This window comes from Arabidopsis thaliana, chromosome 3 (assembly GCF_000001735.4).
Source record: "Arabidopsis thaliana chromosome 3, partial sequence".
NCBI classification, from domain to species: Eukaryota; Viridiplantae; Streptophyta; class Magnoliopsida; order Brassicales; family Brassicaceae; genus Arabidopsis; species Arabidopsis thaliana.
In genome coordinates this window covers 20,080,844-20,106,472 of record NC_003074.8, presented here as the reverse complement: position 1 = coordinate 20,106,472, position 25,629 = coordinate 20,080,844, and the positions used below count along the sequence as shown (strand labels likewise).

Genomic DNA, 25,629 nt, shown 5'->3' with positions numbered 1-25,629 from the left:
CTTTGAATTAATTACACAGAGATCTCTTCATCCACTTTTTGTAGAAAAAATCGGTGGCATAAACAAAACACTCAAAAAAAATCACAACCATAAAAGAAAACATTTGATTTCTTCCTCTTATCCTCAAATTCTCATAAAGTGTACAGTACACAATTCAACATTAAAAGTCGGAAGTATTTTTATCTAAAATTAGTACTACATATTGTAGTTTTTTTTAAGAAGCTAATCAAACATGTTTTAGATTGTTAGATCACACAAATAATTGTGTAGACTCATGACGACTATGACTTGACCAGTGATACAGCAAAGTAGGTTCCAAAGAGTCAGAAATCTCCTTTAATATTTTTTTTGAGGAACAAAGAAAAATATTCATTATTAAGAATTGAATTATGGGAAACACTTAAATGGTGAGAAAGAAAAATACTGAAGTCTCTCAAAGTTCCTAAAGCTTTTGGCAATATGATAATGGCGTGATACCTTTTTCTCTCCTCTCAACAAACGCGCCTCTAATCTCTCAATCTTCTCCAACTCCAATTTCTTGCAATTCACTCCAACTTCTTCTTCATCTTCTTCTTCTCTCTCTCTCTGAGATTCTAGATTTCGTTTCTCACGTTTTCTTCACCAAATATGGGAACCTGCTTCTCCAGCTCAACTAAATCCACGGCTGAGATCTCTCCCTTTGACCTCGTCGTCAAACCTCCTCCTCCTTCCGCCGCCGCCACCGCACCACCAACCCAACGAATCCCCACCGCGAAAACAGAAACATCGACGGTGAGCTTCACCGCAACAGTGAGATTATACGGACCACCTAACAGTCTAGTGACGTCGTATCTCCGTTTCGCTCTTCTCCACAAGAAAGTTCCGCTCCGTTTCGTTCCATCGGAAGACCAAAAACCGACGATTCAAGTCGGATCGGAGACTGTATCAGGTTCTCGAGAGGTTCTTCTCCGTTACATCGAGGATAAGTTCCCAGAGCCGCGTTTGATGATTTGGAAGTTTAATCTGGAAGGCTTCGACGAAGCGACTCCATTGATAGTGAAGATGATTTGGCTTCAGCATAGGAGTATGTTGTGGCATATGGAGAGGATGTTGAGATGGTCGGAGGATCTGGCGGCGCGTGGAGGTAAAAAAGCGGTGGATCCGTCTGTGGGAACACCGAAGATGGAGATTAGGAAATTTGCAAAGAGTTATACTCATTTACAGGAGCTTATGCTCGAACATGCTCAAATGGAAGAGAGAATCTTGTTCCCTGTTCTTGAATCTGTTGATCGAGGTAATTAAAGAGAATTGTTTAGGTTTAGGGAATGAATTTGATTATTGTTGTCAAATGTTGAAATTTTGATTTCTGTGAATTTGTGTGTAGGGATGTGTAAAAGTGCAAATGAAGAACATGGGAGAGAATTACCAATGATGAATGGTATCAAAGAAGATATCAAATCTATTGGAGTTTTGGATTCTGGGATTTGTTCAGAAGCTCTCTTTAGTCTTGCTTCTCGTTTCAAATCATTGCAGGTAAAGTTAAAATAACAATAACAAAAAGCTTCACTTTTGTCTGTTTTTGTAATGATTGAGGTTTTTGTTTTTGAACATAGATGATGTGTAAAACACATTTTGAAGAGGAAGAGAAAGATTTATTGCCAATGGTGGAAGCTGCAGAAATGGGGAAAGAGAAGCAGAAGAAATTGATGAATCAAAGCTTAGAAGTTATGAGTGGGACTCATTCTAACTCGTTTGATTTCCTACTAGAAGGTCTCACTCCACAAGAAGCTATGCAGTATATTGACTTGCTCATGACATTTGGTGATCCAAATCTTATCTCATCTTTTCTCTGCTCTGATGTTGTTGACTGATTTTATCCTTTTTAGGCTCACTTTGTGAAAAACTGTTGTTGTGTGTGGGGTTGTGAATTTTGTGTATATAGAGTCAGATTTGTCGATTCAGGTGTTGCTATGTTTTCTCATTCTGTTAAATTAAAAACAAAACAAAAATAGGTTATGTAACTCGTAAGAGGACGAGAGATGTTTCTAGGATGGTTATCCAAGTTTTCAGCAAGTTTTAATTCGATTATTATTTGATAATGGTGACTAATCTTCTAAGCGTGTGAAAACAATTGCCAATCATGGTTAGACCACAGGAGTAGAAGACTTGAAACAGATTTGTTCAAGAATTTTGATGGGCTTAATTTGTGTCGATTTAGAGAGGTTTGTCGATTACTCAAGGGTAATGCTTTTTCTTTTTACCTGTTTTATGCTTTTGGACTTGAACACCGACAAAACAAGGTAACAGAAAAAGTAGAAGAAGACTTGAAACAGAAACTAACTAAAAAAAGCTGAAACAGAAGAGGAAAAGCTGGTTAAAAGCGTATTTACACGATTCAGAATCCACTACAAAAACTACTTCGGCGGTCACAAACATTAGACCGGTCGTATTGCCAAAACTAACGACTCCGATGTCATCAACTTCTCTTTTCTCGTTTTCTCCTCTTATAATTTTAAAATCATTTCTTCTTTTAGGAATCTAAAAGATAGACGACAAAACAAAATGGAGACAAAAAAAAAGAGTGGATGTAACCTTTTTATGTGTTTGGAACGTCAAAATTGTTGGTTTCTCCTGAATCGAGCTGAATTAAATATGTACACAAATTCTTGGCTTCTTGGCTATGCTATTACCCGTTGAGCTTAGTTAAGAACTGGCTAAGATTGTACTCTTCTGTGTACTGTGATTGATCCCACAGTTCTTCTAAGTTTCCTAGAATTGCCTTCATTCCTTTTCCAGTTCCAGCAATCTGATCATTATCCTCTGATCCCTTCTTCGAAGACCCACCACCCTACAATAAAGACCGATTATTGAGGATTATCAATCTTCTTCTTTCGTTAGAGAATTGCTATTAAATAAGATGAATAGCATACCTTTTTAGACGTTTCAGCTGAAGCAAACAAGTCAAGCAACTGATCAGTGTTCATTGTCTTCATACTCGCATTCTCAGCATTGATTACCGTATTGGCAACCGACACTTTGAATTTTTGGAGACTCATCACTTTCTCTTCAAGTGTGCCACGCATTATCAGACGGTGTACATTTACAACTCTCTTCTGTCCCAATCTATGCGCTCTGTCCATCGCCTGCCAGAGTTTGTTCAGCTCTATATTAGCAAACTTCAAATAATAATACACTATCCAAGTGTGTGCCGATACTATTTTAAATTCTTTCCAATCAAAAACGAAAGAGATGTGGAACTCTTCCTCCTTGCAAAGTGAAATTTTACATGGACGTAAGCCAAAGAAAAATATAAATCCTTACCTGATGATCACGCATTGGGTTCCAATCATGCTCCATAAATACAAGTGTATCAGCAGAGGTCAGGTTCAACCCAAGCCCACCAACTGAAGGATCAGAAAGGATTTAATTCAGAGAAGTTGCTTACAATATCATCTCACAATAGCAGAACTTTGTTGAATTGAAAAAGCATACCATGTGTTGTCAGGAGCAGAACATCAATTGTAGGATCTGAATTAAAGGCTTTCACAATCTCAAACCTTTTCTCCGGTACAACTGAACCATCTAGTCGCATATATGTGACACTGTTGTAAGAATAAGGTGAGACCGATAAGCAATATATTGTAGAAGCCAGATTTAAGGATATATATTAAGAGAGGAACATGGAATTAGAAAAAACAAACTAAGCTCAAATCAACTTAAGCGAAAAAAAGGCTGATCAGTTTTAGACTTTTCAAGTCACAAATTAGGAGACCTAATCAGTACAAAGTCCTCCAATAGAAATATACTGACAATAAAAAGAGTAAATCCACAAGTTGAAACTCACCTTTTCATGTGGGCTTGAAACAAGTCCTTTTCAATGATATCCAGCAAAGCCTGCATAACATAACATGGTTAGGTCTTGGACAATCTTGTAAGGAAACAAACCCAACGGAAAAATGGAAGAAATCAGAGATGTAAGATTAATCGATATGTAATTACTTTGTGCTGTGCAAATATCAGAACTCTGTGCTGGCCTACACTAAGAGTGCCATCTGAACTAGAAGCATCAGAACCTATTCCACATTCTTCTAAAATTTCCTGAAGAGCTACAAGCTTTGGAGAGTGTTGAACTTTATGAAGCTCAGTGATAATGTCCGAACATCCATTTATCATTGCTGCCAAATCAGAAGCCACCGGCTCTGTGACCTTATCGCCTAGAACAAGAAGCGGATGACTGCAGAGTTTAAGCAGGTACTGTAGTGCCTGGAAAATTAAAACTCAAACAAAAATCAGGTCTCCCCATACTGTAAAATTGTTAGGTGGGAGTGTTTCCTTCAATGCAGCAAACAATAATATACCTGGAAAACGTGTGTGGATGCTTTTGTTGGCGCAACATCTGCATTTCCGGAATCTGCTGACCCATCAACTTTTATGATACTAGATATTTCTTGCTTAGCACTTGAACCAGAAAATTGCTCATAAAGCTTCAACTGGACAGGACTAAGGTCACAATATCTGTCCTGAATGATTTTTTCTGGCAAATCAGAGAGGACTTCCTCTTTCGTACGTCTGAGTAAGAATGGCATAACCTACGTGATTTGAAGATTTTATCAGGTCATGATGTTACCAATTCTCAACAATTGCAACGGAAAATAAGAAGTCGGAAAAGATGAACTCAAGAAACAGCATTACCTGCTTATGGAGTGCTTCCATTGCCAGTACACCCGCTTCAGCATCCTTAGCAGAGCATTTAGGATCTCTAGCTGCCAGCAATGGTTTTCCATAAGATGCTTGAAACTGCCCAAAAAAGAAACATATGTCTCGTTTATGAAAACAAAGAATATCCAAAAATACTTCTTCAAAGTATAACTTTCAAAAGTGACCCTGAAAATTGGTCATTTGTAACAACATAAAAACAGGGAAAATGTATAAGCGCTACCTGTCTCTCTGTCCCAAGAAATCCAGGCATCAAGAAGTCAAAAAGGGACCACAGCTCCATGATATTATTCTGCAAAAAGGAAACAATATCACTCAAGATAAAAGAACGCGTACTAAACTTTCTGGGAAGTCGAGCACTCCAATGAAACCTGTATTGGTGTTCCACTAAGGATAAGCCGGTGCTGGGCCTTCAATTGTTTGACTGCTGCAGTAATTTTAGATTTAGCATTCTTAATTATGTGCCCCTCATCCAGGATACAGTAGTTCCATGAAAATTGCGTCAGATAATCAACATCCTTGCGGACCACATCATAAGATGTTATAATGACATTATGGTTGTTGAACTGTTCACGGAGAGAAACGCGGTCTTGAGCAGAGCCAACATATTGCAACACGCTTAGCAGAGAAAGGTCGATATACTTCTCAATTTCAAATGCCCAATGACCAACTAATGTTGAAGGGCAAACAATTATAGATGGAAAAACATCCAGTTCATCTGTTGAACCACGACGCTCTGCTGCATCGGATGCCACAATTGCAGATGCTTGAAGAGTCTTACCAAGCCCCATATCATCGCAGAGAATTCCATGGAGCTTAAAACGCTTTAGGAATCCTAACCAATTGATTCCTTCTTGTTGATACCTGGAAACAGAAAACTGATAAATATTCCACAATAATATTTCAAAAGCAATAAAGTTCCCACTCAGTTCAATTCAACAATATAGAAATAAAAATATAGATTATAAAATGCGTCTAATCCCTATCAACCAGGGACCAGGCTAAGTCAAGACCAAATTTCGTGAATTCAACCCTGCTCAACCCAACAATACGTTCAATGTCCTACCATTTCTCACGAACCATCCCCTCAATTTTGTTTAGATGCAAATGAGAAAACCAAGGAAAAAAGCCAGTGAAGCGACCAAATCAGAAAGACAACACAGAAACCATGAGACACTCAGAACAGAGAAGAAACTTTCATTTAATCTAGACTAAAATACCTTCTTAATTGAACTTTTAGCTCAGTGCAAAGCTTGTAATCATCGATATGGGAGTTGTCAAGAAGCTGCTCCAAAAATTTTGCATCCTCTGCATTGCTAGATAGATCTTTGCTCAACCCGACGGGAGGGGGAACACCACGTGCTAATGGAAGCATAGGTACAAGGGCAGCAAAGCTACGTGTTACGCTCTGCCTGACTGAACTGTCAACATCGCTCATGCATCTCAGGAGAGGAACAACCAATAGAGGAGAATATGGAACCAGTTCAACACCCAGCCCTTGCACAAGCAAACCAATAAGCATTCCTGCGCCTTGTCTACCACTAATGCATGTTAAATCTCCCAACATTGGAATAGCACTTTCCACTACTGCTGCCATGACATCTGTTGTCATTGATTTAGCCATTGTCATAACACATCTAGAAGCAGCCAATCTAACAGCCACATGGGAATGGCGAACACATTTGAAAATACAAGGCAGAAGACTGAGCAGTCTAGGTTTCAGTGTTTCTTCCATCACTGGTGCTATTGAACGTACCACCTGGAAAACATAAAATATAAAAGTACACCATGTTAAGGCTCTGCATATTCAATATTAAGCTTCGTTTTTGGCCTATCCTCAAACTAAACCTTCAAAAAACACAAGCTAAACACTTCACTGGGTATACCTGGATGTTGTTTATTAAGACCTGTGGATCCGAAATAGATTCTATTTTAAGGTCAATCTTCTGTTGATCTGAAGGAATTTCAGGAACAAGAACCTCAGTGAGGCACTCCCATAATTTTGGGAGTTTGTCAAACAAGGAACCACCAAATTTCAAGCTTAAATGCTTCAACGCGAGTTCAGATCCTCTTCTCGTGATAAAACCCTCAACTTTAGACCTATCTTCGCCACTAGCCAACACGACTTTTGCTTTTTGTTTTCCTGTGTTACTCCGTGAGGACAGAAAATCCATATCATCAACGATATCCATAGAGCTAATGATGCTAGCTTGAGGTGTTTCGCTAGGATCCATGCACGTCAAGCTACAGATATTCTTGATTAACTTGTCATTGGGGCTTGGCTTCCGATCTACGCAGTATGCAATGAGCTCTGCAAGAGCCTCAGCAGCTATTTGTTGTAGTATTTGTTCCTTGAAACAGCACAGAGTCAGTGTTCAATTCAGCGAACGAAAAAACAAACATTTAGATTTTAGTTGCTACCTGCTCTCTTTTAATCGAAGCCATCAGCGGCAAGATTATTGGATTAAGTCTAGCAGGAAATTCTGACATCCAAACAACTGCAGCAGCGACCAGGGAGGTGACTGTGATATGTAGATTACTCTGCATAAACATAAGTCCAGATATAGGATAAAAATGGTTCAATCGAGAAATGGAAACATTTAATTTATATGACATGATAATCTAGCAGATCAAGATTTAAAATAGCACATGAATTGTATCAAAAATAGATCCCAATGTACCTGGACACACTTTAAATAACCAGCAGTACTTAATAGCTGTTGCCTAGATGACTCCACGTCTTCAAAAACTTGCTTTTCTAAGGATTCATTTCCAGCACTTTCTTTGTTCCACAAATCTAGTGTTGATGCAAAGTCAATTGTCTCATCAGCAGTCACGCTCTCCACATTGAGTTTATTCGTTGATAATAACTTATCAAAACAATGGCAGGTTTCAACTGTATGCAACAACTGAGAAGCTTCATTCCTCATTTTAGTGTATGTTCTTGAGAGTTCAGCATAAGGAAGAAATATGTCTTTAGTAGGGAAAGCAGGGTCTGCGCAAGCTAACAAATCTAGCAGCCATTTTTTCAGAGGACTAGGGAAACCAGGCAAACTTCCACTTCCATCAGAAGGGGCCTTGCATTTAGTTTCTCTGAACCAAGAGATGAGCACAATGGACCCAACCTGCAGAGCCAGCGGTTTAGTTCGAAAAACGCAACAGATGTCTAGTAATAGAGAGAAAACGAGATATTGAGATAGAGAGATGCATACCTGGCGCTGAACACCGGACATAGAAGTAAGAGTACTACTCAGTGGATCTACCACAAACTGCATTGAACCCTCTCGCAACCGGGATGCAAAGATACCTAATGCAGATGCTGTAACTACCCGGGTACGGGTCACTGACATCTCCATATCAGAGCCGACAATAATTTTAGTGGACCTGGCAGAAGCATCTTCCTGTTTTTCAAGGGAAGCAGAACTTCTTGCATAATCAAATCCCAGAATGCTAGAAGCTTCGTTCTCAAGTTTGACAGCTTTCATCTTAGCAGCAGCTTTGAAATGACTCTTACGAGGGGGAGCTACTGGCCAAAACATTTTTGTAGCATCCAATGTGGAGCCATAAGGAGTAGCTGCAAGTTCTATCCACGAAGCCATATAGAATTTTGCCGTGTCTTCTAGATCATCCACTGGGCACTAAAAAAGAAGAGAAATGAGAGATAATCTAGGCCCAAGTAAGAATGCAAACTGGAAACCAAGAACGAAGATCCTTTAATTTCTAAGGATGCAGAAGAAGGAGAAAAAGGCATAGAAATAATTTAGGTGTTTCAAAGAAAAGCAAAATTTTATTACTAAGTACCTGAACCAATAGTCTCCACACTCTCTCTGAACACTCCAGAATCTCCTCAGTTGATTCAAGCAAAAGATTTTGAAAGACGATTCTCAGGGTGTCCCCTAAAATAGAAGATGGCCAAAAAGAACTTTTAGACTGCCCAGAAATGTTTTTTCTGCATCCAGCTTCAAGAAGTCGTTCCTGCCAGGGGAAAATTTAGGAAAGCACACTATAAACATATGAAGAAACATAAGTAAAGTGTATTCTGAGGTAAACAAACAGGGTTTGCATCTGTTAAATTCTGAGGGCATAGAAACTCAAGGCACAAGATACATGTAAGCGGCTACAAACATAGGAAGCAAGTACTGAGAGAGATTCTTTTGTAGAATAAACAACAGAAACCCACCAGAGTTCGAATAGCAGAAAATCGAACTGATGTTATGTCATGCCTCGTGAATGGCCACAACCTAGGGGCCAAACCTGATAATGCATAAGGGCTTTCCTTTACATCTCTTCTTTCTCCAATACTCTCGATATGACCCATTTCATTGAGTTCAATATTTTGTTCCTCCCCCAGTGATAATTCCTCATGCATCACTAGGGTCATGTCATCTTGAGAATAAATTTCTGCCAGGAGGTTCATAATACTGCAAGAAATATTTCACTAGGTCAAAATTGATCTCGTACAGAAAACTCCAAATACCAAGAAAAGAAGGATTTTGGATAATGAAAAGGTTAGCATGTAATTTTACACTTGTTTACCTGCTTGTTGATGGACTTAAGTCATCCAACTCAAGTAAGATATCCCACAGTAGCATGACAATGGAAAGTAATGTCTGTCCTCTCAAAGAGACAATAGCAGCTGCTGCCGGTATAAGAGCATCAGCGGCAACTGCTCGCACATCATCGTCAGAATCCTCCAACCCTGCTTTACACGCCGGAAGAATATAGCCAAGCAAATCTTGGAGCATTTCCTGCAAAAAACGGGGAGAATAAGAAAGAAAAGCTAACACTGGAAATGCATCTCTACAAACCAAGAACATATCAAGAAGTCAAATAAGCTAAATAGAGCCTCAGAAAATCAAAAACTACTACATATCATGATAGAAAAGCATAAGTTCTCAAGACATAAGAAAACGGCAAAACAAGACAGTGAAAGTGTCCTTTTTCAGTTTTCCAAACATGTGTAATCAGCTCTTATGTGCTGGAATATTACCTGTCGCACAGCAACCAAGTACTTGATGCCTAAAAGACTTCCATGACGAATTTCCCATTCAGGCCGGCGCTGAACAAATATAAATGATAAAGATTACCAACAGTTTATAATTATTAGAGACTGCAACAAGTTTCTTAGTTTTGAGTAGGTTAAAAAAGTCAATCTCTCTCTATATATATTACCTGCATCTGAAGCAAGATATTTAATGTCTCATAAATCAACGAGGGATTCATGTATTTGAAAGTAGCACCAAGTGCTTGGGCACAAGCTTCCCGCACAGGAGCAACTACCTGATCAGAAATATAATCCCCAAATCTGCAATCGAGGGAAAGCTAATCATTAACTAAGAAAGGATCAACCAAATCTCAGCCAGTATCAGAACCTTTCTAAACAATCGTGCTACCATGAAGCAGAAACAGCTAAAAATGGAAAAGAAAACCTAGGATAAAGAACCAAAGTCTTACCGGTCAAGTGAAAGCACACATAAGAAGCGAATGGTGCAATCCTGGAGAAATTCAAAATTTTTTATCCAAGAATGCCTAGCTTGTTTGACCAAATCCAACACTTCGAGATTTTCTTCCTGTTGCTTAGGTATAACTGGCTCCTCAATAAAACTCTTATCTTCAAAATGATTGTTAACCTCTGCCACATGGTTTATTTCAGAGTGAGATGTCGAGTCATCCATAGAAGATTGAGGTTCCAGTTTCGTAGAACTACAGTCAGTTTGACCATTGACCTTCACTGGTGGCAGCAAAAACTCAGCATCTTCATCTTTAACATTAATATCATAGTCACCCCCAATAACTTCTAAAACAGTGTTATCAATAAAAGATTTTGATGGATCTTCAATCTTAGGTCTTTTCCGAAGTGGCTCCAGCTCATTTTCTGAAACCTGCATATTCAAGTCGATTTCTCTTTCTCGTGTTACTTTATTCAAGACGTCTTTCAACTCAAACCCATTATCTGAACTAAACTCTTCTGTTGACACTCCAGCAGAACCACCATGAAGCATTAATATTTCTCTGAGAGCCATTACACTTCCATGGCGGATCTCCCATGCTGAACACATTATCAGATTATTAGTCAACTTTACTAGAACTCAATAAGTGGAAAAAAGTAAAATGTATACGGCACAAGTACATGAACCTTACCAGGGTCAAACATGTCAAGAATAAGTTGCTCAACAAAACTATGGAAAGGCCATTTTCCATCCCCATCAGGCTCGATATCATCCTCATTACCAATGTCCGCCTACGAAGTTTCAAGTAGCATATACAGAAGTGAAAAGACAGTATGAAATATGGTCTGCCAAAATCAAGAAGTGCCTAGAATTCTAATAAGGAAATTTCCTCACGCAGCTTGAGATTTATTGCTAAAACAAAATATGACAACTGTTATTCTATTTTCAAGTGAAGTTTGTGCCTATGTCTGGACTATACAATCGTAAGAGATTATACACCTAAGAGAAAGCAGCATAAGTCAAAGTTGAATCCACGAATAGCATATCAATGAACTAATGAGACTTCAAGTTGGTTGTACTAACGTTCAGCAACTCATATTATGTAAGTTGGTTATCCGTCATTATGAGTATACATTATCCAAATACCTTGCTCGAGTCCAATGAGTCGGACAATATTCTTTTTGAGGTTGAGGCAACATGAGACGATGACATCTCAACATCTGCTACTTCGCAGCTACCTTTAGCTTGATCTTTAGAGCTTATTTTTGCTTTTCGTTTCAGTAAATTCAATTCCCTTGCGCTTGGCCTCCTAGAATTGACGCGGGGAACCATTCTTGAAACGAATTGCTGGATATGATGTGGAGAACAGTTTGCGTATAATCTGTTCCCAACCCCATTGGCAGGAACATTGGACTTCTGCTCAATAAGATCCTCATCTCTAATCATTTCATTGACATCCATGAACTGCTCGCACATGTCCAAACCTGTTTCACAGATTTTCAGAAGTATGTTCAATAGATGCATCAATCAAGTAAAACATTAATATTTGGAGCATACAGAGTCAACTTTACAGAGAATCAGAGAACCAATAGTCGTGATGTAATAGACTTAGAAGAATGGGTTTACGCATATACTGATTTCTCAAAATTTATACCTATAATCTATCCTGGTTACGTATATCACATTTCATGAAATTGGACAACTGATAATACTTTCCCCATGGAAATTGATTAATAGAAAACGAGACAAGCTATTGACCTAGACGTCGTCGGAGATTCTTTTTCTGACGAGCCACTCGATCCCTTGGATTCTTGGAATTGTCATTCAAAATGTCGTACTCCTGCAACAAAGGGAAAAGCAACAAAATTTGAGAAGAAAAAAAGGTATGGATAAAGGGAGCAATAAAGGTTTAACATGCTCCCCTAAACCGAAAGTTCAAAGAAAAAGAACGAAGGCAAGGTATCATGTTGCATTAACAGATTGTGCTGAAATAGTTAGTTACAAACCAAGCCATAAAATTTCTTAAGGTCAAATAATGAAACTGTAGGAAACAATTTTACAGGTTGCAGCTGACAAAGGATATTTTTGGTGATAAAAGCCTGCTAATAGTTTCAATCAAATAGTTTTAATCATGCTAAAGATGTGATCCTCAACAACAAAAGCGTATAGAATTCAAAAGTAGCGACTATCCAACATGTTTCTTTGTGATGCAGAGGGAACTTGATTAAACCTAAACACTTCTTAGAATCTAACCAGATTGCGTTCAAACTTACGTCATTCCAGTGGCCTACTTATCACAAACGATTTAAGACAGACAAAAATGTAATTTCATAAAGATGTTTGATTAGGCCTAACGACAATATATCAATGAAGAATTTACATCAGAGATAAATCGGCTGAAATCTTACAAAATGACCTAGACAAGTAAACAATAGCAAATAATAAATTACCTGCCCACCAGAAGCCAACAAAGCGCCAAACTCTAAAACCTTATTCATCTCAAAGCTGTTAGCACATGCCAAATGTTAGAGACATCAAAAGACATCGTGCAGCCTTAACATGAGAAAGACATCTAAAAATCCAGCTAAGAAGTCTTAACAGTAGATGCTATAAAAAACATATGTATTGTGTAATAGAGCTATTAATAACCTTCTAAAGGGCGCATTTGCCAGAATCTTTGACTGAAGATTGCGGAAAGCCACCACTTCATCTACATTATCAGATATCCCTGCCTCACCCAACTTCGTTGCTAAAGAATTTAACAGTTCACTCAATGAAGGATGTTTGACATTCAGAACAATGGCACCAATGGCATGAGCAGCAGCAACCCTCGTATCCCACTTTTTACTACGGAGGTGATGCAAAACCTAATTCCCGAAGAAGTAGAGTTAAGCCAAAGGAACAAATAGATGAATTTAATGTAAAGGACGACTTAGCAGTTTAGAAAGATGTAAACCTAAAGTACAATGCCAAGACGAAATAGTTATTTATGATACCTAAAAAAGTAGCAGAAACAAGGTCTCCAGAACACAAACCCTAGCCTGATTAGAAATATTATTTTATGAATAAGATCAGATGTCCTAACAAAGCTTGAACTTCAATCTAATAATAGAAACTCTATAATTGCAAGTTAAAACCTGAAACTAAGATAGGCAGGTGGGCACCCTACTTAAATTTTCATTCTGGAAGCCCACTAGATTCTTTTTCTTAAGCTTCGACATTCTTTAGAATCAGTATGGGCGAACAAAGGATCTGCTGGGTACAATCCAGACAACAGCCTTTTAAAGATGTATTGTAACTATGTGTCAAACAATAGGAGGCGCACCTAGGAATCATAGATGTGTATAGCTCTATAAACAACTTTCTCTAGCCATGCAGGGACTTGTGATGTATATAAGACATGTAAGAAGTAAACACATCGAACAGGGGATGACACCTTTGTTCCCAGCAATAAATTTGAGATTTAAAGCTCAGGACATACACAACACATCATAGATTCTACTCTGTCCACCCGCCTATATTGAGCACATTCGGAAGAATAGTAGGTTTATTACAAAGACCAAGAGAGCATCTAAGCTAGGGACGCGTAATTTATGTAACTTTCACTAGCAATTGTCATTGATTCCCATCAGTATAACAATCAACCACAGCCCTGTATCTCTGTAATCTATAGAAAGTAAATCCCATGACTATACCTTTCTCAAAAGAGAGCTCAAGTCCTGAGGATGAGACTTTGCAATATCCCCGATCTGCTTGGCTGCAGTTAGCCGAGTAGCTTGTGTTGAACCAGCTACAAAGAAATGATAATTAAGGAGAACATGTACCTTCTTAAGCGATTATGATACGAAGAAACGCAACAACAAAAACGAAGCATTATTGGTAACAAAGGAAATAATCAGGAAAAATAAAGGATACTGTCCAACAAAGTAAGGAGACGATTGAGTCGGGAAGATTGTTGCTGTGCCATGAAGGACACAATGACAACAACGTTGATGATGACGATGACAAGAGTGAACCTCCTCTTAGCTTCACTTCCACATCCAAGCTCATCCAAATCACTTAGCGAAAACTAATAACCCTACAACACAGACACACACACTCTGCAGGTAAATCAATGACCAGAAAATTATCGAAAAGAGAAATCGAAATCGCGCATTCGGATATAGAAAATCAAAAAGCTTGGGTTAAAGCTTTTTTAGTAATTCGATTGGGTCGGGATAGGCGTTTCTCATCTTCATCCTCGTGAATTTCTAGGGAAAATCCGAGAAAGAGAAGAATACTAAATTTGATAAGAGAAAGAGAAAATTAGGGTTTTGTTTTAATACCTGGAAAAGGCTGCGAGGTTCTCAAGAGCAGAGAATGCTTTGGGTGCTTCATATATAATGCTGGTTCCTTCTTCTTCCTCCTCGCCTTTCTTTTAGCCTCCCACGAAAAATTGCAAAAATTATATTCATTAATTAAAAAAAATCAGGGGCGAAAATAATTAAAAAAAAACAACAACAACAAATAGAGAAAAACCGTTCTTTTTTTTTCGCTGGAAAACAAACCGCTCTTCCCGTACCTATGACAAATATTTATATTATTAAAATTTGAGATTTTTTGTAAGATAATGAAATTAGAAAAATTGTTAAAACAAAGACCTCGAGTTTAAGAAAATAAAATAAAATAACTAAAAACAAAGACCTCAAAAATATATTAGTAGTTATATATGATCCTTTTCTGAATTATGATTTTTTCAACATATAATCCATATGTGTATGAGTTTTAAAAGTTTAAGTTACTAATTTCTAAGAAAATTTTGGACCTCCCATCCAAATGGTATACATTCTTTTTCTTTTTTTGCCACACATTCTTGCCTTCTAGGATTTGGTGGTTTTATTTTTTGGTAAGTTGGATTTGCTGGTCTTTGTTCTTGTAAAAATTATGTCATTTGAATCGTTCTCACGTTTATGGCCTTCGATGTGTTTTTCTATGCTTTTTAAGACACATTAATCATATCGTATTATGTTCAAATCAAGTAAGAATTTTTTTTAAAACTAGCTTTTCTTCCAGCTGATCTTCGATCTCTTCTATTTGATGGATGGTCGTGTAACGACTAAATGCAAGGTGTGATCTTTTGTCCCACCTAAACTTTTTCTAACAATGCTTGTAATAGCCGGAGTGGGACTTGTGCCTATTGTCACTGTGATAATCTATGGTTTTCTTGAATGATCATTAGTTTCTAATGTATTAGACTCCAACTTTCAGTATCTAATTTTAACATCGCGCGTCTTCCATATAAATGGGACATATTGCGTTAGTTTTTCGTAGAGTTTTCCTTCAAGCTAAGAGTCTTTATTTGAAAGTGGACATGATATTTGACACATTAAAGTAAAGATCGAAAGGATTTCATTTGTCGAATAAACTTGAACAATCTCATATAAGTCACTAACACTTAACGTTACTAGCAAATTATTTGTGAAAGTGTAACGATAATATTTTACCGCTGAAAAGGTTAGTAAATCACAATAAAGGGTCCGATTGGTGACCACTTTTTAGAAAAGGAATGGACAGGAACAACATGTTCCTCTTTTTTTTTACCATTCAGTAGTATTTTTTTTCCAAATTGTAACATGTAGACCCCACACTATTCCTAATCATTCCTTATTTTTTGAGGAATCGTAGAAGAAAATTGTTCCTTCTCAAATTTGATGAGGAACAAACAGAAAAACAAATTAAACATTTATTAATTAAAAATTAAATTTATAGAAAATTAGAAAAAAAAACGTGAAAACGTGGCTATTTAATTAAGAAAATAATTTATTTATTTTTTAATTTTTGTTACTATTTGTTCTATGTTTTGGTTATCATTTACAGTAACATTTGTTCTATTTTTCTTCTACACTCATTCTTTTGTATTCTTATTTTATAATTTTTTCTTTTCCTGTTTGTTCTTTTTTAGTCATGTTACTTTTCATTCCTTGTATTCTTTTATAGGTTAACAATCGGATCCAAAGTTAGACCCAAAAGAACAAGACTTTAATTGATAACTTCTTACCACTATAATTGAAAAATTATTATTAATAGTTACCAATCATAAAAACGATAACAAATAATAGAACCAGAACAATATATATTTTTAATATCGTTTTTTGTATCACTACATACATCTCTAACAATTTTGGTATTGTTTATGATTCTCTATTTCCACTCAAACTAAATCGATTTTTTGTCACCAATGGACTTACCAAGCAAATTCTCTTGCACATTTTCTCTGAATATAAAATGAATGATAAGGAAGAGTCATCCATTGCTAGTAATGCATCATGTGGTGGTCGTCAGGATCTATCATGTCGTAATAACGCACGCATAAAACTGAATTTTGAGGGGGAACTTCGTTGCGTTGACATGTTATATAAATACGTGCTTAAGGAAATTTCTAACTAATTAAAAAAAGAAAGATTATAACTAATTCAAATACTCGACAGAATTGTTCGAATAAGAAAAGAAAAACTTCGTCTTCCCAAGGAAGTCAAGAATAAAGGAACCAAAAAGTTAGTTGAGCAAAGAGACAAGAGAGAAGCAAAGAGAAACACCTGGGTTCCTGAAATCGATGGATAGGCTTGAAGGACCACCACGTCTCATACTAGTTGCTGATCTCGATTGCACATTGGTAATTTCTATTTCCTCTCTCACTCACACTTCTGATTTCCAATTCGTCTCTTAGATTCCACAAAATTAAACAATTCTCACCAAATTCGCAGGTGGATCACGATGATCCTGAAAACAATGACCTTCTTAGATTCAATGCGCTTTGGGAAGCTCACTATCGCCATGATTCATTGCTTGTTTATTGCACCGGGAGGTCTTTCAGTTCTTACTCGAGTCTGAGGAAGAAGAGACCGTTGTTGACTCCTGACATCGCCGTAACTTCTGTGGGTTCTGAGATTGTATACGGCGGCGGTGAATCAACGGTGTCTGATGTTGTTTGGACTGCTCGTTTGGATTATAAGTGGAATAGAGACATTGTTGTTGAGGAAACTCTTAAATTCCCTAAACTTGAGCCTCAGGTTTGTATAGTTTGTTTAGAGGATTTAGCTAGTCTAGATTTTTTTGTTTTGTTTTGCATTGTGGTATGAGTAGTTGCATGGCTTGTTTCCTGGGATTTTCTATAAAGATCCTTCTTTTGTCACTATCTCTGCTGAATTATCAAATTGTTCTCTTTCTTTTATACTGGTGCATGTGGGTCTTGCTATTGTGTTGATAACTTGATATCTTGTCTCTTCCTGCGTTGACTTAGACTTTTTGTTTAGTTTTCTGGCAAATAATAGCATCATCTTCTTTGTGCTGTATCTCCTGCTGAATCTGTAGCAATTTGATGTTCTAAATCTCTTTTTTTTTTTTTTTCTGTGTGTTGTCTATGATAGCCAGACAAGAGCCAAGAAGAGCACAAAGTGAGTTTTTTCGTGGGAAGAGAAGACGCTGTTGAAATAATGAAGGTTCTTCCAGGGATATTAGAGGAGCGTGGGGTGAGATTTTTGTGTGTACTCTTTATGTGAGCTTGATGGCTACATTCTTATCATAGATTGTTACTTTTGGTGCTGATGACAGTAAAATTCATTATAGGTGGATGTGAAGCTGGTTTATAGTAATGGATATGCTTTTGATGTATTACCAAGAGGAGCTGGCAAACAAGGTGCTTTGACATATCTACTTGACAAGTTGGATATTGAAGGCAAGCAGCCTTCTAACACACTTGTTTGTGGTGACTCTGGAAATGATGCTGAGCTTTTCAACATTTCTGACGTATATGGCGTAATGGTTAGTTCCCAACTACTTTTTTTTAGGTTCGATCATACTTGACTACGCGTGAGTGATTGTGCTTATATTTTTACTGTTTAAGGTTAGCAATTCGCATGAAGAATTATTGCAATGGTATGAAGAAAATGCAAAGGACAACCCAAAAATATTTCATGCGTCTGAGAGGTGTGGAGCTGGTATGATAGAAGCTATTCAGAGGTTTAATTTGGGACCAAATGTCTCTCCTAGAGATGTTATGGACACTGAAAATTTCCATGGGGAAAGTTTGAATCCTGCTCATGAGGTTGTTCAGTTTTATTTGTTTTATGAGAGATGGCGTTGTGGAGAGGTGGAAAAGTCTGACAAGTACTTGCAGAATTTGAAATCGCTCTCTGTAAGTGTGTTTATTTGACAAAAAAAAGCTCTCTAGCATCTAACGTAATGGAAATTCAAGTGCTCAAATTGATAATTTTGAAGATGTTCTTGATTGCTTGTGTTGTGTAGACTTATTAGTTGACGTAATTGTTATGCTTTTGCAATGTTTCAGAGTCCACTTGGTATTTTTGTTCATCCGTCTGGAGTGGAGAAACCGATACATGAATGGATAGATGAGATGGAAAATTTATACGGTGATGGGAAGGAAAAGAAGTTTCGCATTTGGTTGGATAATGTTACGTCTTCTCATATCAGTTCAGATACATGGCTTGCAAAATTTGTAAAGCATGAGTTATCTGGTAAGAAATCTTGTTCTTCAATTACATGGCTTATACTTGTGACTTATCGAGCTAGGAAATGATTTAGCAGAAAATACGATCAACTGATTTGTTTGATTTCTCATCATAAGGGTATACTGTAGAAGTTTGCTTCCATGTTCTAATGTCTAGCTCGTGTTTACAGAGGGAAAAGTACGGTCTTGTTCAACAAAAGTCTTACTGAGTTATAAGGTAAACCTTGATTTATGATCCTTTTAAGATTTCAAACGATTAGATTGGTTAAATAATATTGGAAAAAAATAACTGAAAATGGGTTAAAATTGAAAGGAGGAAAAGCAAAGGCTGACGTGGATGCACATCCACCAATCATGGTTAGATGAATCTTCTTCAGATGATCAAGAAAAATGGATTTTCTAAAGGATTATCTTAATCTCGACTGACATACTAAAGATGACATCTGTTTGGGACAGAAGCTAACCAAAGAGCATAGTGTTTGTTTTGTGTTATGTTTGTTTGGGGATGGTGTGAGTTTGATAAAGCATGAAGGATACTAAAAGCTGAAGAAGGTGTTGCCATGTCTTGGTTTCGTTTCATTAATACTTTTTTACATATTTGGGTTAACTTAAAACTATTAATAAGGAAGGTTGGGTCCTGAATTTGGTCTGTTCATGACCTTTTGAGGGCAGGGAGAGTTTTGGGTCTCTACAACAAAACCTACATTTCTTTAGTCTTACAAAACCTACCATTGTGTTTGATTTGCAATTCTTTTTTCTGGTTTATATGGATTGTTTTCTACTATTTCTGTTTGTTTTTGTTGAGAAACTATTTCGATTTTTTAAACCATATACAAAACGCTCCACCAAACTCACAAATCCCGCCTTGGATACTGTAATCTGTTTTTATAAAAAAATGATATGATGGAGAGAAGAGGAGACGCAAGTCACGGGACATGATTTCAAGCATAAGTCTAATTACTAATTACCACCACTTTCCGTAATTAACGCCCTTTTTCACTTTATCCACTTTTTGTTGCCCATCTTCTTTATATTATTTCTTTCTCCAAGCCCACACTGCTCAGTTTCCTGGTCAAATGGCTACCTCAGAGACTCGAGTCTTGTTCTTATCTTTGTGTCTCATCCTTGGCAAAGTAGTTTTGTCTCAGTTTGATGAGTTATGGCTAGTAGGGGACGATGATCCACTCAACGCCTTGCAGACGAGGCGTGAAAGAAGAGAGGAGAGGTGTGATTACTCGGTGGGGAAATGGACGTTCGATGAAACGTATCCGCTCTATGATTCAAGCTGTCCATATCTGAGTTCTGCACTAAGTTGCCAAAGAAATGGAAGACCCGACTCTTATTACCAGAAATGGAGATGGATCCCTAAGGCTTGTTCACTACCAAGGCACACTCCACACTCCTCTTACTTCTTACATTACTTCTTTTTAAAATTTCTGTCTCATCAAGTAAAAAAGTTGGTTTATATTGGCTTTGCATGGTTAATTGCAAGATGAATAAATTGACTAATGAAAAATGGGAAAGAGACATTAATATTAACCAAAATAGTGGCTCTTTCCATGATGGTGTTTAGGTTTGACGCATTGAAATTTCTTGGGAAAATGAGAGGAAAAAGAATAATGCTGGTTGGAGATTCAATGATGAGAAACCAGTGGGAATCTCTTGTCTGCTTAGTACAGTCTGTTCTTCCCACTCATCGTAAGAAGCTCACTTACAATGGTCCTACGATGTCTTTCCATTCTCTGGTAATTAATAATCACAAATCTCCTTTTGAATCACATATACATCATTGGTTAGTAGATGCAACTATTAAATTTGGTTACTATACAGGATTTTGAGACATCAATTGAGTTTTGTTGGGCTCCTCTGCTTGTGGAACTCAAGAGAGGAGTTGACCGTAAAAGGGTGTTACATTTGGACTCAATCGAAGACAATGCTAGATATTGGCGTGGTGTAGATGTTCTTGTATTCGATTCCGCTCACTGGTGGACTCACTCTCAGAGATGGAGTTCGTAAGTCATCTGAATAAACACTTACATCTTTCCTTCAAAAGCAAATGATTAGTGTATAACGGTTCATAGACGTCTATGTTCATTGTATTTGTTATTGTGTCTCATTTTACATCAGATTTGGGATTTGTGACAGTAACGCAAGCTATTGATGTTTTAGGTGGGATTATTACATGGATGGGAATAAGATCTTCAAAGCTATGGACCCAATGGTTGCTTATGAGAGAGGACTAACCACATGGGCTAAATGGGTTGAGATAAATCTTGATCCATCCAAAACAAAAGTCATTTTCCGCACTGTCTCACCGAGGTTTTTTCTTATATTCTCCTCTTAATCTCAACATATATACAAAATGGACACCATTAATTCATGTACATAAATTCTTGGCAGAGAGAGTGGTCAGATGTGCTACAACCAGAAACATCCCTTGCCTTCTTTATCTTCTTCCACCAAACCCCACGTGCCTCAACAGTCAAGAGTGTTGAACAAAGTGCTAAGGACAATGAAATACCGAGTGTATTTATACGATATCACAACAATGTCTGCGTATAGAAGAGACGGTCATCCTTCGGTGTTCAAGAGAGCAATGCACGAGGAAGAGAAGCACCATCGTATCGCTGGACCTTCATCAGATTGCAGTCATTGGTGCTTGCCCGGTGTCCCGGATATTTGGAATGAGATGCTTTCTTCAATTATCTTAACCAATGCTGTATGAGCTATAATAAGAGTCTGTTTTTACTCATGAACAATGGTGTTACTTATATGAATCAGTGGTTTATATATTACATATCCTTTCCCAGCTAACAAATATCCCAATATCAAAGACAAGACAACTCAAAGGCCTTTAAGCATAAAGTTCATGCATCACAATGATTTTCGTGTTTTGGTTATTTCTTACCTAACTCAATTTTTTTCCTAAAACGTTTTAGGTTAAGTTTTGGTGTTTTCATCAAAATGGCAATAACCATTTGATTAGAGTTTTACAGTTAGTGAAGTTCTCAATTTTTGAATAAAATAATATTTTTAAAATTGTAAAGGCAATGAGTCATCATTATTCTGTCGTATTCTCCGTCGCTTTCATTTTCAACTACTTTGAAGCTGCAGATCTCTTTTGGAGATTCACATGGCGACGGAGAAATGGGTGTTCATGGTGACGGCGCAAACTCCGACGAACATTGCGGTGATTAAGTATTGGGGAAAGAGAGATGAGGTTCGGATTCTCCCCGTTAACGATAGCATTAGCGTAACTCTTGATCCTGATCATCTCTGCACAGTCACCACTGTTGCCGTTAGTCCTGCTTTTGATCGGGATCGAATGTGGCTCAATGGCAAGGTACACTCGCTTCATTTCCCATCACGATCTCTCTCCTTTTGCTGAGATTCCAATTATCGAATTACAAAGATTTTTGTTGTTGTTGTTGTTTCATGTTAGTGTAGGAAATATCTCTTTCTGGAAGTAGGTACCAAAATTGTTTGAGGGAAATACGAGGTCGTGCTGGTGATGTTGAAGACATGGAAAAGGGGATCAAGATAAGGAAGAAAGATTGGGAGAAATTGAATCTACATATTGCTTCTCATAATAACTTCCCTACTGCTGCTGGCTTAGCATCTTCAGCTGCTGGATTTGCTTGTCTAGGTATTCTGCTTTTTCTCTCTGTTGATGATTATGAGCTTGAGAATGGCTTGTAGTTTATGTCAAACTGTTTTTTTTGCCTACAGTTTTTTCTCTTGCAAAGTTGATGAATGTAGATGAAGATCCAAGCCATCTTTCTGCAATAGCCAGGTACCTATGTAGTGGACTTCCTTGCACTATATATCAATGCTTTGATTTATGTATAGTCATCTACTAATGCATGAGTTGTGATAGTGAAGTGAAATCTGACACTCCTCTAGGAATTAAATGGTACTGATATTCATGGTTTGATTTCTGTTTGCTCATGTAGGCAAGGTTCAGGAAGTGCTTGCCGGAGTTTATTTGGTGGATTTGTCAAGTGGACAATGGGAAGCAAAGAAGATGGAAGTGACAGCGTTGCAGTTCAACTGGCAGATGAGAAGCATTGGGATGATCTTGTTATCATCATTGCTGTGGTATGGCTCTTTTAAAAAATATTGTGACTTTTTGGCAGGATTACTCCGACTCTCCCATCTTCCAGATCATGCTGTTTTTCAAATTAACCATATGTTACTTTTACTGTCGTCATACTATTTGATTGAACGAGATATATAAATAAGTATTTCCACGACAAGATTTTGAGTTGCTCTATTTCAACGTGTGAATATAGCATTATGGACAAGTTCGAATGGTCAGAAATCTGTTAAAATTTAGTGCCTTCATTCAAACTTTTTATAACAGGTGAGTTCACGGCAGAAGGAAACGAGCAGTACCTCCGGAATGCGTGAAAGTGTTGAGACAAGTTTGCTTTTACAGCATAGAGCAAAAGTACGTTCTGTTCTTGATGTTTAATGAACTTCTGTATTACCTATTAAACTTCATCCTTTGTTTTTTCTCTATCTATAGGAAGTTGTGCCAAAACGGATTTTGCAAATGGAGGAAGCTATAAAAAATCGAGACTTTGCATCGTTTACACAATTGACATGTACAGATAGTAATCAGTTTCATGCTGTTTGTCTGGATACATCTCCACCCATATTCTACATGAATGACACTTCACACAGGTATTCTCTATTTTGACATATTTCTATATGCTGCTTCAGTTTATTTGTTATCAAACCCTTATTTATTCTAATATATCAAACTGTTATCTGCTTTTCCAGAATAATTAGCTTAGTTGAAAAGTGGAACCGTTCTGAAGGGACACCACAGGTAAAGTTCTAGTGTCTTGACTCAACCTTTTGAAAACAACTAATAACTCAAAATGTAAATCTGTACAGGTTGCTTACACATTTGATGCTGGTCCAAATGCTGTACTGATTGCACGCAACAGAAAGGTCGCAGTCCAATTGCTCCAGGGGCTTCTGTACTATTTTCCCCCTAAGTCAGACACTGATATGAAGAGGTGAGACACAGAACAATGTGTGATCCGTTTAACTGCGGTTTTCTATGAGTTTTAAAATTGACTAAAAAGCTGTTTGTAATGATTTTGGTTTCTTTATTTACCAGTTACGTAGTGGGCGATAATTCAATTCTAAAAGAAGCAGGATTAGATGGAGCAAGTGGTGTAGAGAATCTGCAACCTCCACCTGAAATTAAAGACAACATTGGATCTCAGGATCAAAAAGGAGAAGTCAGTTATTTTATCTGCACTAGACCTGGAAAAGGTCCCATCGTGCTTCACGACCAAACTCAAGCCCTTCTCGATCCTGAAACAGGCCTTCCTAAGTGAGCATTCTCTCTGCTTCAAACTAATTATTATGATTAGCATCTCCTTTAACTGCAAGTTTAAGATACGATATATGTGGCAGAATAGGTGCAGGTACGTTGTCATCTAACTATTAGCTTTCCTATTTCCAAATAAAAGAAATTCATTGGTTTTGTTTTACCAGAGAAAAATCTTTTTACTGCGCTGCAGTAAATACTTTAAAAGACGCAAAAAAATAAAATGAAATGAAATTTATTCATGAGGAACAGAGCAATACTATTTTTTTGGGGTGGAGACAAACTGTACAACTTTTTTTTTGATTATCTAAACATATGTAAAATTGAATTTAAGATGATTGAGGAATAGGCAAGAGTTCTTTTAAGATAGTTTCTGCCATCCCATCAGCCATCGGAAAAATATGACCAGCACCTGGAATCTCATGATACTTGATCCAAGTTAGTTTCTGAGCAATGATCCTTTGTAGTTGTATCGGGACGAGCCGATCATCATCCCCTTGCCACATATGTACCGAACCTTCACCCTTAGGGAACGGATTCTCGATCTTCATAGGGTCAAAACTCCATTTCCCAAATCCAACAATCAGGTCTCGGTCAAGTGATTCGTGTGTCCCTTGTTGTGTTGTTTGGTTCTTGTAAGACACCCTTGCGGCGAGTTTGGGCAGTAGTGCAAGATCTTGAGGAGAGAACATATTGGGGCTTGATTGCATCACAGCTGTTGTTGAAAATAGCTTTTGATTGTTCCACCAGTAGAGTAGCCATGGAGTGTGATGAGTAATGAGCATCGAAAACCTTTCGGATTTTGATTGTTTGTTCCATAGCTCCCATGTCAAACTATCTGGGAAACTCGGCCACCATGAGTTGGTCACAGGACAAAGCAGTGTCGCTCCTGCGAGCCTGTGAGGAATGTATTTGAGAACACCCCAAACGGCTTGACCTCCCATTGAGTATCCAACCACGTAAAATTTGGAACCAAGTTGTAGTTGGTCAGCAAGTTGTTCAACGTCATGAGCTAAAGTCTTTTCATTGCGACTCGAGTGAGGATCGCTCTCTCCATAACCAGGTCGATCATATGAAACCACGTAGATGCCATTTTTCTCGAGAAAGCCCTGAGAGACAAACAATGCAATTACAGAAATACTCTATAAGAGAAATAGTAAGAGAGAAAGATATCAAATCATTACAGGGCGAACACGGTTGGCGATAACAGCGTCACGCCTAAATGTCGAGAATGCATGGATAAAGACGATCTTGAAAGTGGCATTTTGTCTACTAACTCCATGTTCTTCATAGGCTAAATAACGGCCATCGCTGAGACGTATCCTAGGGGCGGTAATAGGCGGTCCACCTGGGGTTCCGCATCTCTTAGGAGGTGGAGGTGTAATGGAAACAATAGCCCATGCCCCTAATCCAATCAACACTATTACCACTGCTCCTGTTATTAACCCTATCAAAATATTCAAATCAATAAATCAGTGATCACATTTCCTTCATCCCTTTTGCAAAACTTACGTTTACTTGAATCAATCAAAAACTCACATTTCTTCATGTTGAAAAAACCTTGATAAAAAAGTTGGGCAATACCAACTTATTTCAAAAATAATTGGTATGGGTTTTAAGTGTAAAACTAT

At 37.6% G+C, this 25,629-nt stretch overlaps 6 protein-coding genes and 1 long non-coding RNA gene across 9 annotated transcripts; 5 read left to right on the top strand and 2 right to left on the bottom strand.

Annotated features, from left to right (window-relative positions):
• Nucleotides 1–257: 257 nt before the first annotated feature.
• AT3G54290 (hemerythrin HHE cation-binding domain protein) lies at nt 258–2,121 on the top strand. Its single transcript, NM_115289.3, has 3 exons — nt 258–1,273; nt 1,364–1,512; nt 1,593–2,121. Exons 1-3 carry the CDS (start codon nt 628–630, stop codon nt 1,848–1,850), a joined length of 1,053 nt encoding a protein of 350 aa, NP_566997.1. The 5' UTR covers nt 258–627; the 3' UTR covers nt 1,851–2,121.
• A 94-nt stretch (nt 2,122–2,215) lies between these two features.
• Nucleotides 2,216–14,621, bottom strand: RGD3 (ROOT GROWTH DEFECTIVE 3). Of its 2 annotated transcripts, NM_001203156.1 has the most exons (31): nt 14,471–14,497; nt 14,061–14,223; nt 13,841–13,935; nt 12,795–13,012; nt 12,596–12,650; nt 12,152–12,244; nt 11,904–11,985; nt 11,292–11,629; nt 10,837–10,936; nt 10,150–10,744; nt 9,868–10,000; nt 9,686–9,754; nt 9,232–9,443; nt 8,876–9,116; nt 8,497–8,670; nt 7,908–8,333; nt 7,377–7,820; nt 7,117–7,236; nt 6,582–7,046; nt 5,916–6,454; nt 5,067–5,559; nt 4,919–4,987; nt 4,672–4,776; nt 4,338–4,568; nt 3,979–4,242; nt 3,824–3,873; nt 3,472–3,581; nt 3,301–3,383; nt 2,910–3,122; nt 2,670–2,827; nt 2,216–2,482 (listed from the first exon to the last, which is right to left on the bottom strand). In NM_001203156.1, exons 2-31 carry the CDS (start codon nt 14,110–14,112, stop codon nt 2,320–2,322), a joined length of 6,390 nt encoding a protein of 2,129 aa, NP_001190085.1. In that variant the 5' UTR covers nt 14,113–14,223; nt 14,471–14,497; the 3' UTR covers nt 2,216–2,319. The 2 variants fall into 2 exon arrangements, with proteins under 2 accessions (NP_001190085.1, NP_190996.3); NM_115288.8 differs by lacking the exon at nt 12,152–12,244 and having other exon boundaries at nt 2,251–2,827; nt 14,471–14,621.
• Nucleotides 14,622–15,041: 420 nt separating this feature from the next.
• AT3G08380 lies at nt 15,042–15,432 on the top strand. The gene is made up of 2 exons (NR_141439.1): nt 15,042–15,162; nt 15,200–15,432. It is a non-coding gene; the product is annotated as an other RNA (long non-coding RNA).
• A 1,179-nt stretch (nt 15,433–16,611) lies between these two features.
• Nucleotides 16,612–19,496, top strand: AT3G54270 (sucrose-6F-phosphate phosphohydrolase family protein). The gene is made up of 8 exons (NM_115287.4): nt 16,612–16,797; nt 16,889–17,194; nt 17,552–17,653; nt 17,751–17,945; nt 18,028–18,318; nt 18,472–18,658; nt 18,822–18,868; nt 18,965–19,496. Exons 1-8 carry the CDS (start codon nt 16,738–16,740, stop codon nt 19,052–19,054), a joined length of 1,278 nt encoding a protein of 425 aa, NP_190995.2. The 5' UTR covers nt 16,612–16,737; the 3' UTR covers nt 19,055–19,496.
• A 9-nt stretch (nt 19,497–19,505) lies between these two features.
• TBL36 (TRICHOME BIREFRINGENCE-LIKE 36) lies at nt 19,506–21,502 on the top strand. Its single transcript, NM_115286.3, has 5 exons — nt 19,506–20,038; nt 20,225–20,396; nt 20,482–20,663; nt 20,821–20,970; nt 21,052–21,502. Exons 1-5 carry the CDS (start codon nt 19,728–19,730, stop codon nt 21,374–21,376), a joined length of 1,140 nt encoding a protein of 379 aa, NP_566996.1. The 5' UTR covers nt 19,506–19,727; the 3' UTR covers nt 21,377–21,502.
• A 208-nt stretch (nt 21,503–21,710) lies between these two features.
• AT3G54250 (GHMP kinase family protein) lies at nt 21,711–24,427 on the top strand. 2 transcript variants are annotated; one of them, NM_115285.3, is made up of 9 exons: nt 21,711–21,994; nt 22,099–22,297; nt 22,381–22,444; nt 22,605–22,749; nt 23,015–23,101; nt 23,180–23,337; nt 23,437–23,485; nt 23,554–23,678; nt 23,783–24,427. In NM_115285.3, the coding sequence occupies exons 1-9, from the start codon at nt 21,785–21,787 to the stop codon at nt 24,003–24,005; spliced, it is 1,260 nt and encodes a 419-aa protein (NP_566995.1). In that variant the 5' UTR covers nt 21,711–21,784; the 3' UTR covers nt 24,006–24,427. The 2 variants fall into 2 exon arrangements, with proteins under 2 accessions (NP_566995.1, NP_001325821.1); NM_001339656.1 differs by lacking the exons at nt 23,554–23,678; nt 23,783–24,427 and having other exon boundaries at nt 21,741–21,994; nt 23,437–23,509.
• Nucleotides 24,113–25,617, bottom strand: AT3G54240 (alpha/beta-Hydrolases superfamily protein). Its single transcript, NM_115284.2, has 3 exons — nt 25,538–25,617; nt 25,183–25,445; nt 24,113–25,107 (listed from the first exon to the last, which is right to left on the bottom strand). The coding sequence occupies exons 1-3, from the start codon at nt 25,545–25,547 to the stop codon at nt 24,328–24,330; spliced, it is 1,053 nt and encodes a 350-aa protein (NP_190992.1). The 5' UTR covers nt 25,548–25,617; the 3' UTR covers nt 24,113–24,327.
• Nucleotides 25,618–25,629: the final 12 nt, after the last annotated feature.

Bases quoted from the DNA above. Each gene is read 5' to 3' on its own strand.
- AT3G54240 (NM_115284.2), bottom strand. The intron at 25,108-25,182 runs GTAATGATTTGA...TTTGTCTCTCAG, and splicing joins TCGCCAACCGTGTTCGCCCT to GGCTTTCTCGAGAAAAATGG.
- AT3G54290 (NM_115289.3), top strand. From the start codon at position 628: ATGGGAACCTGCTTCTCCAGCTCAACTAAATCCACGGCTGAGATCTCT. The intron at 1,274-1,363 runs GTAATTAAAGAG...ATTTGTGTGTAG, and splicing joins TCTTGAATCTGTTGATCGAG to GGATGTGTAAAAGTGCAAAT. The intron at 1,513-1,592 runs GTAAAGTTAAAA...TTTTGAACATAG, and splicing joins CTCGTTTCAAATCATTGCAG to ATGATGTGTAAAACACATTT.
- RGD3 (NM_001203156.1), bottom strand. From the start codon at position 14,112: ATGGCACAGCAACAATCTTCCCGACTCAATCGTCTCCTTACTTTGTTG. The intron at 10,001-10,149 runs GTAAGACTTTGG...CCTCGATTGCAG, and splicing joins TGTGTGCTTTCACTTGACCG to ATTTGGGGATTATATTTCTG. The intron at 6,455-6,581 runs GTATACCCAGTG...TATGTTTTCCAG, and splicing joins TCTTAATAAACAACATCCAG to GTGGTACGTTCAATAGCACC.
- TBL36 (NM_115286.3), top strand. From the start codon at position 19,728: ATGGCTACCTCAGAGACTCGAGTCTTGTTCTTATCTTTGTGTCTCATC. The intron at 20,039-20,224 runs GCACACTCCACA...GATGGTGTTTAG, and splicing joins AAGGCTTGTTCACTACCAAG to GTTTGACGCATTGAAATTTC. The intron at 20,664-20,820 runs GTAAGTCATCTG...TTGATGTTTTAG, and splicing joins CACTCTCAGAGATGGAGTTC to GTGGGATTATTACATGGATG.
- AT3G54250 (NM_115285.3), top strand. From the start codon at position 21,785: ATGGCGACGGAGAAATGGGTGTTCATGGTGACGGCGCAAACTCCGACG. The intron at 22,750-23,014 runs GTATGGCTCTTT...TTTTTATAACAG, and splicing joins TTGTTATCATCATTGCTGTG to GTGAGTTCACGGCAGAAGGA. The intron at 23,679-23,782 runs GTGAGACACAGA...TTTATTTACCAG, and splicing joins TCAGACACTGATATGAAGAG to TTACGTAGTGGGCGATAATT.
- AT3G54270 (NM_115287.4), top strand. From the start codon at position 16,738: ATGGATAGGCTTGAAGGACCACCACGTCTCATACTAGTTGCTGATCTC. The intron at 17,946-18,027 runs GTTAGTTCCCAA...TTACTGTTTAAG, and splicing joins CTGACGTATATGGCGTAATG to GTTAGCAATTCGCATGAAGA. The intron at 18,319-18,471 runs GTAAGTGTGTTT...GCAATGTTTCAG, and splicing joins AGAATTTGAAATCGCTCTCT to AGTCCACTTGGTATTTTTGT.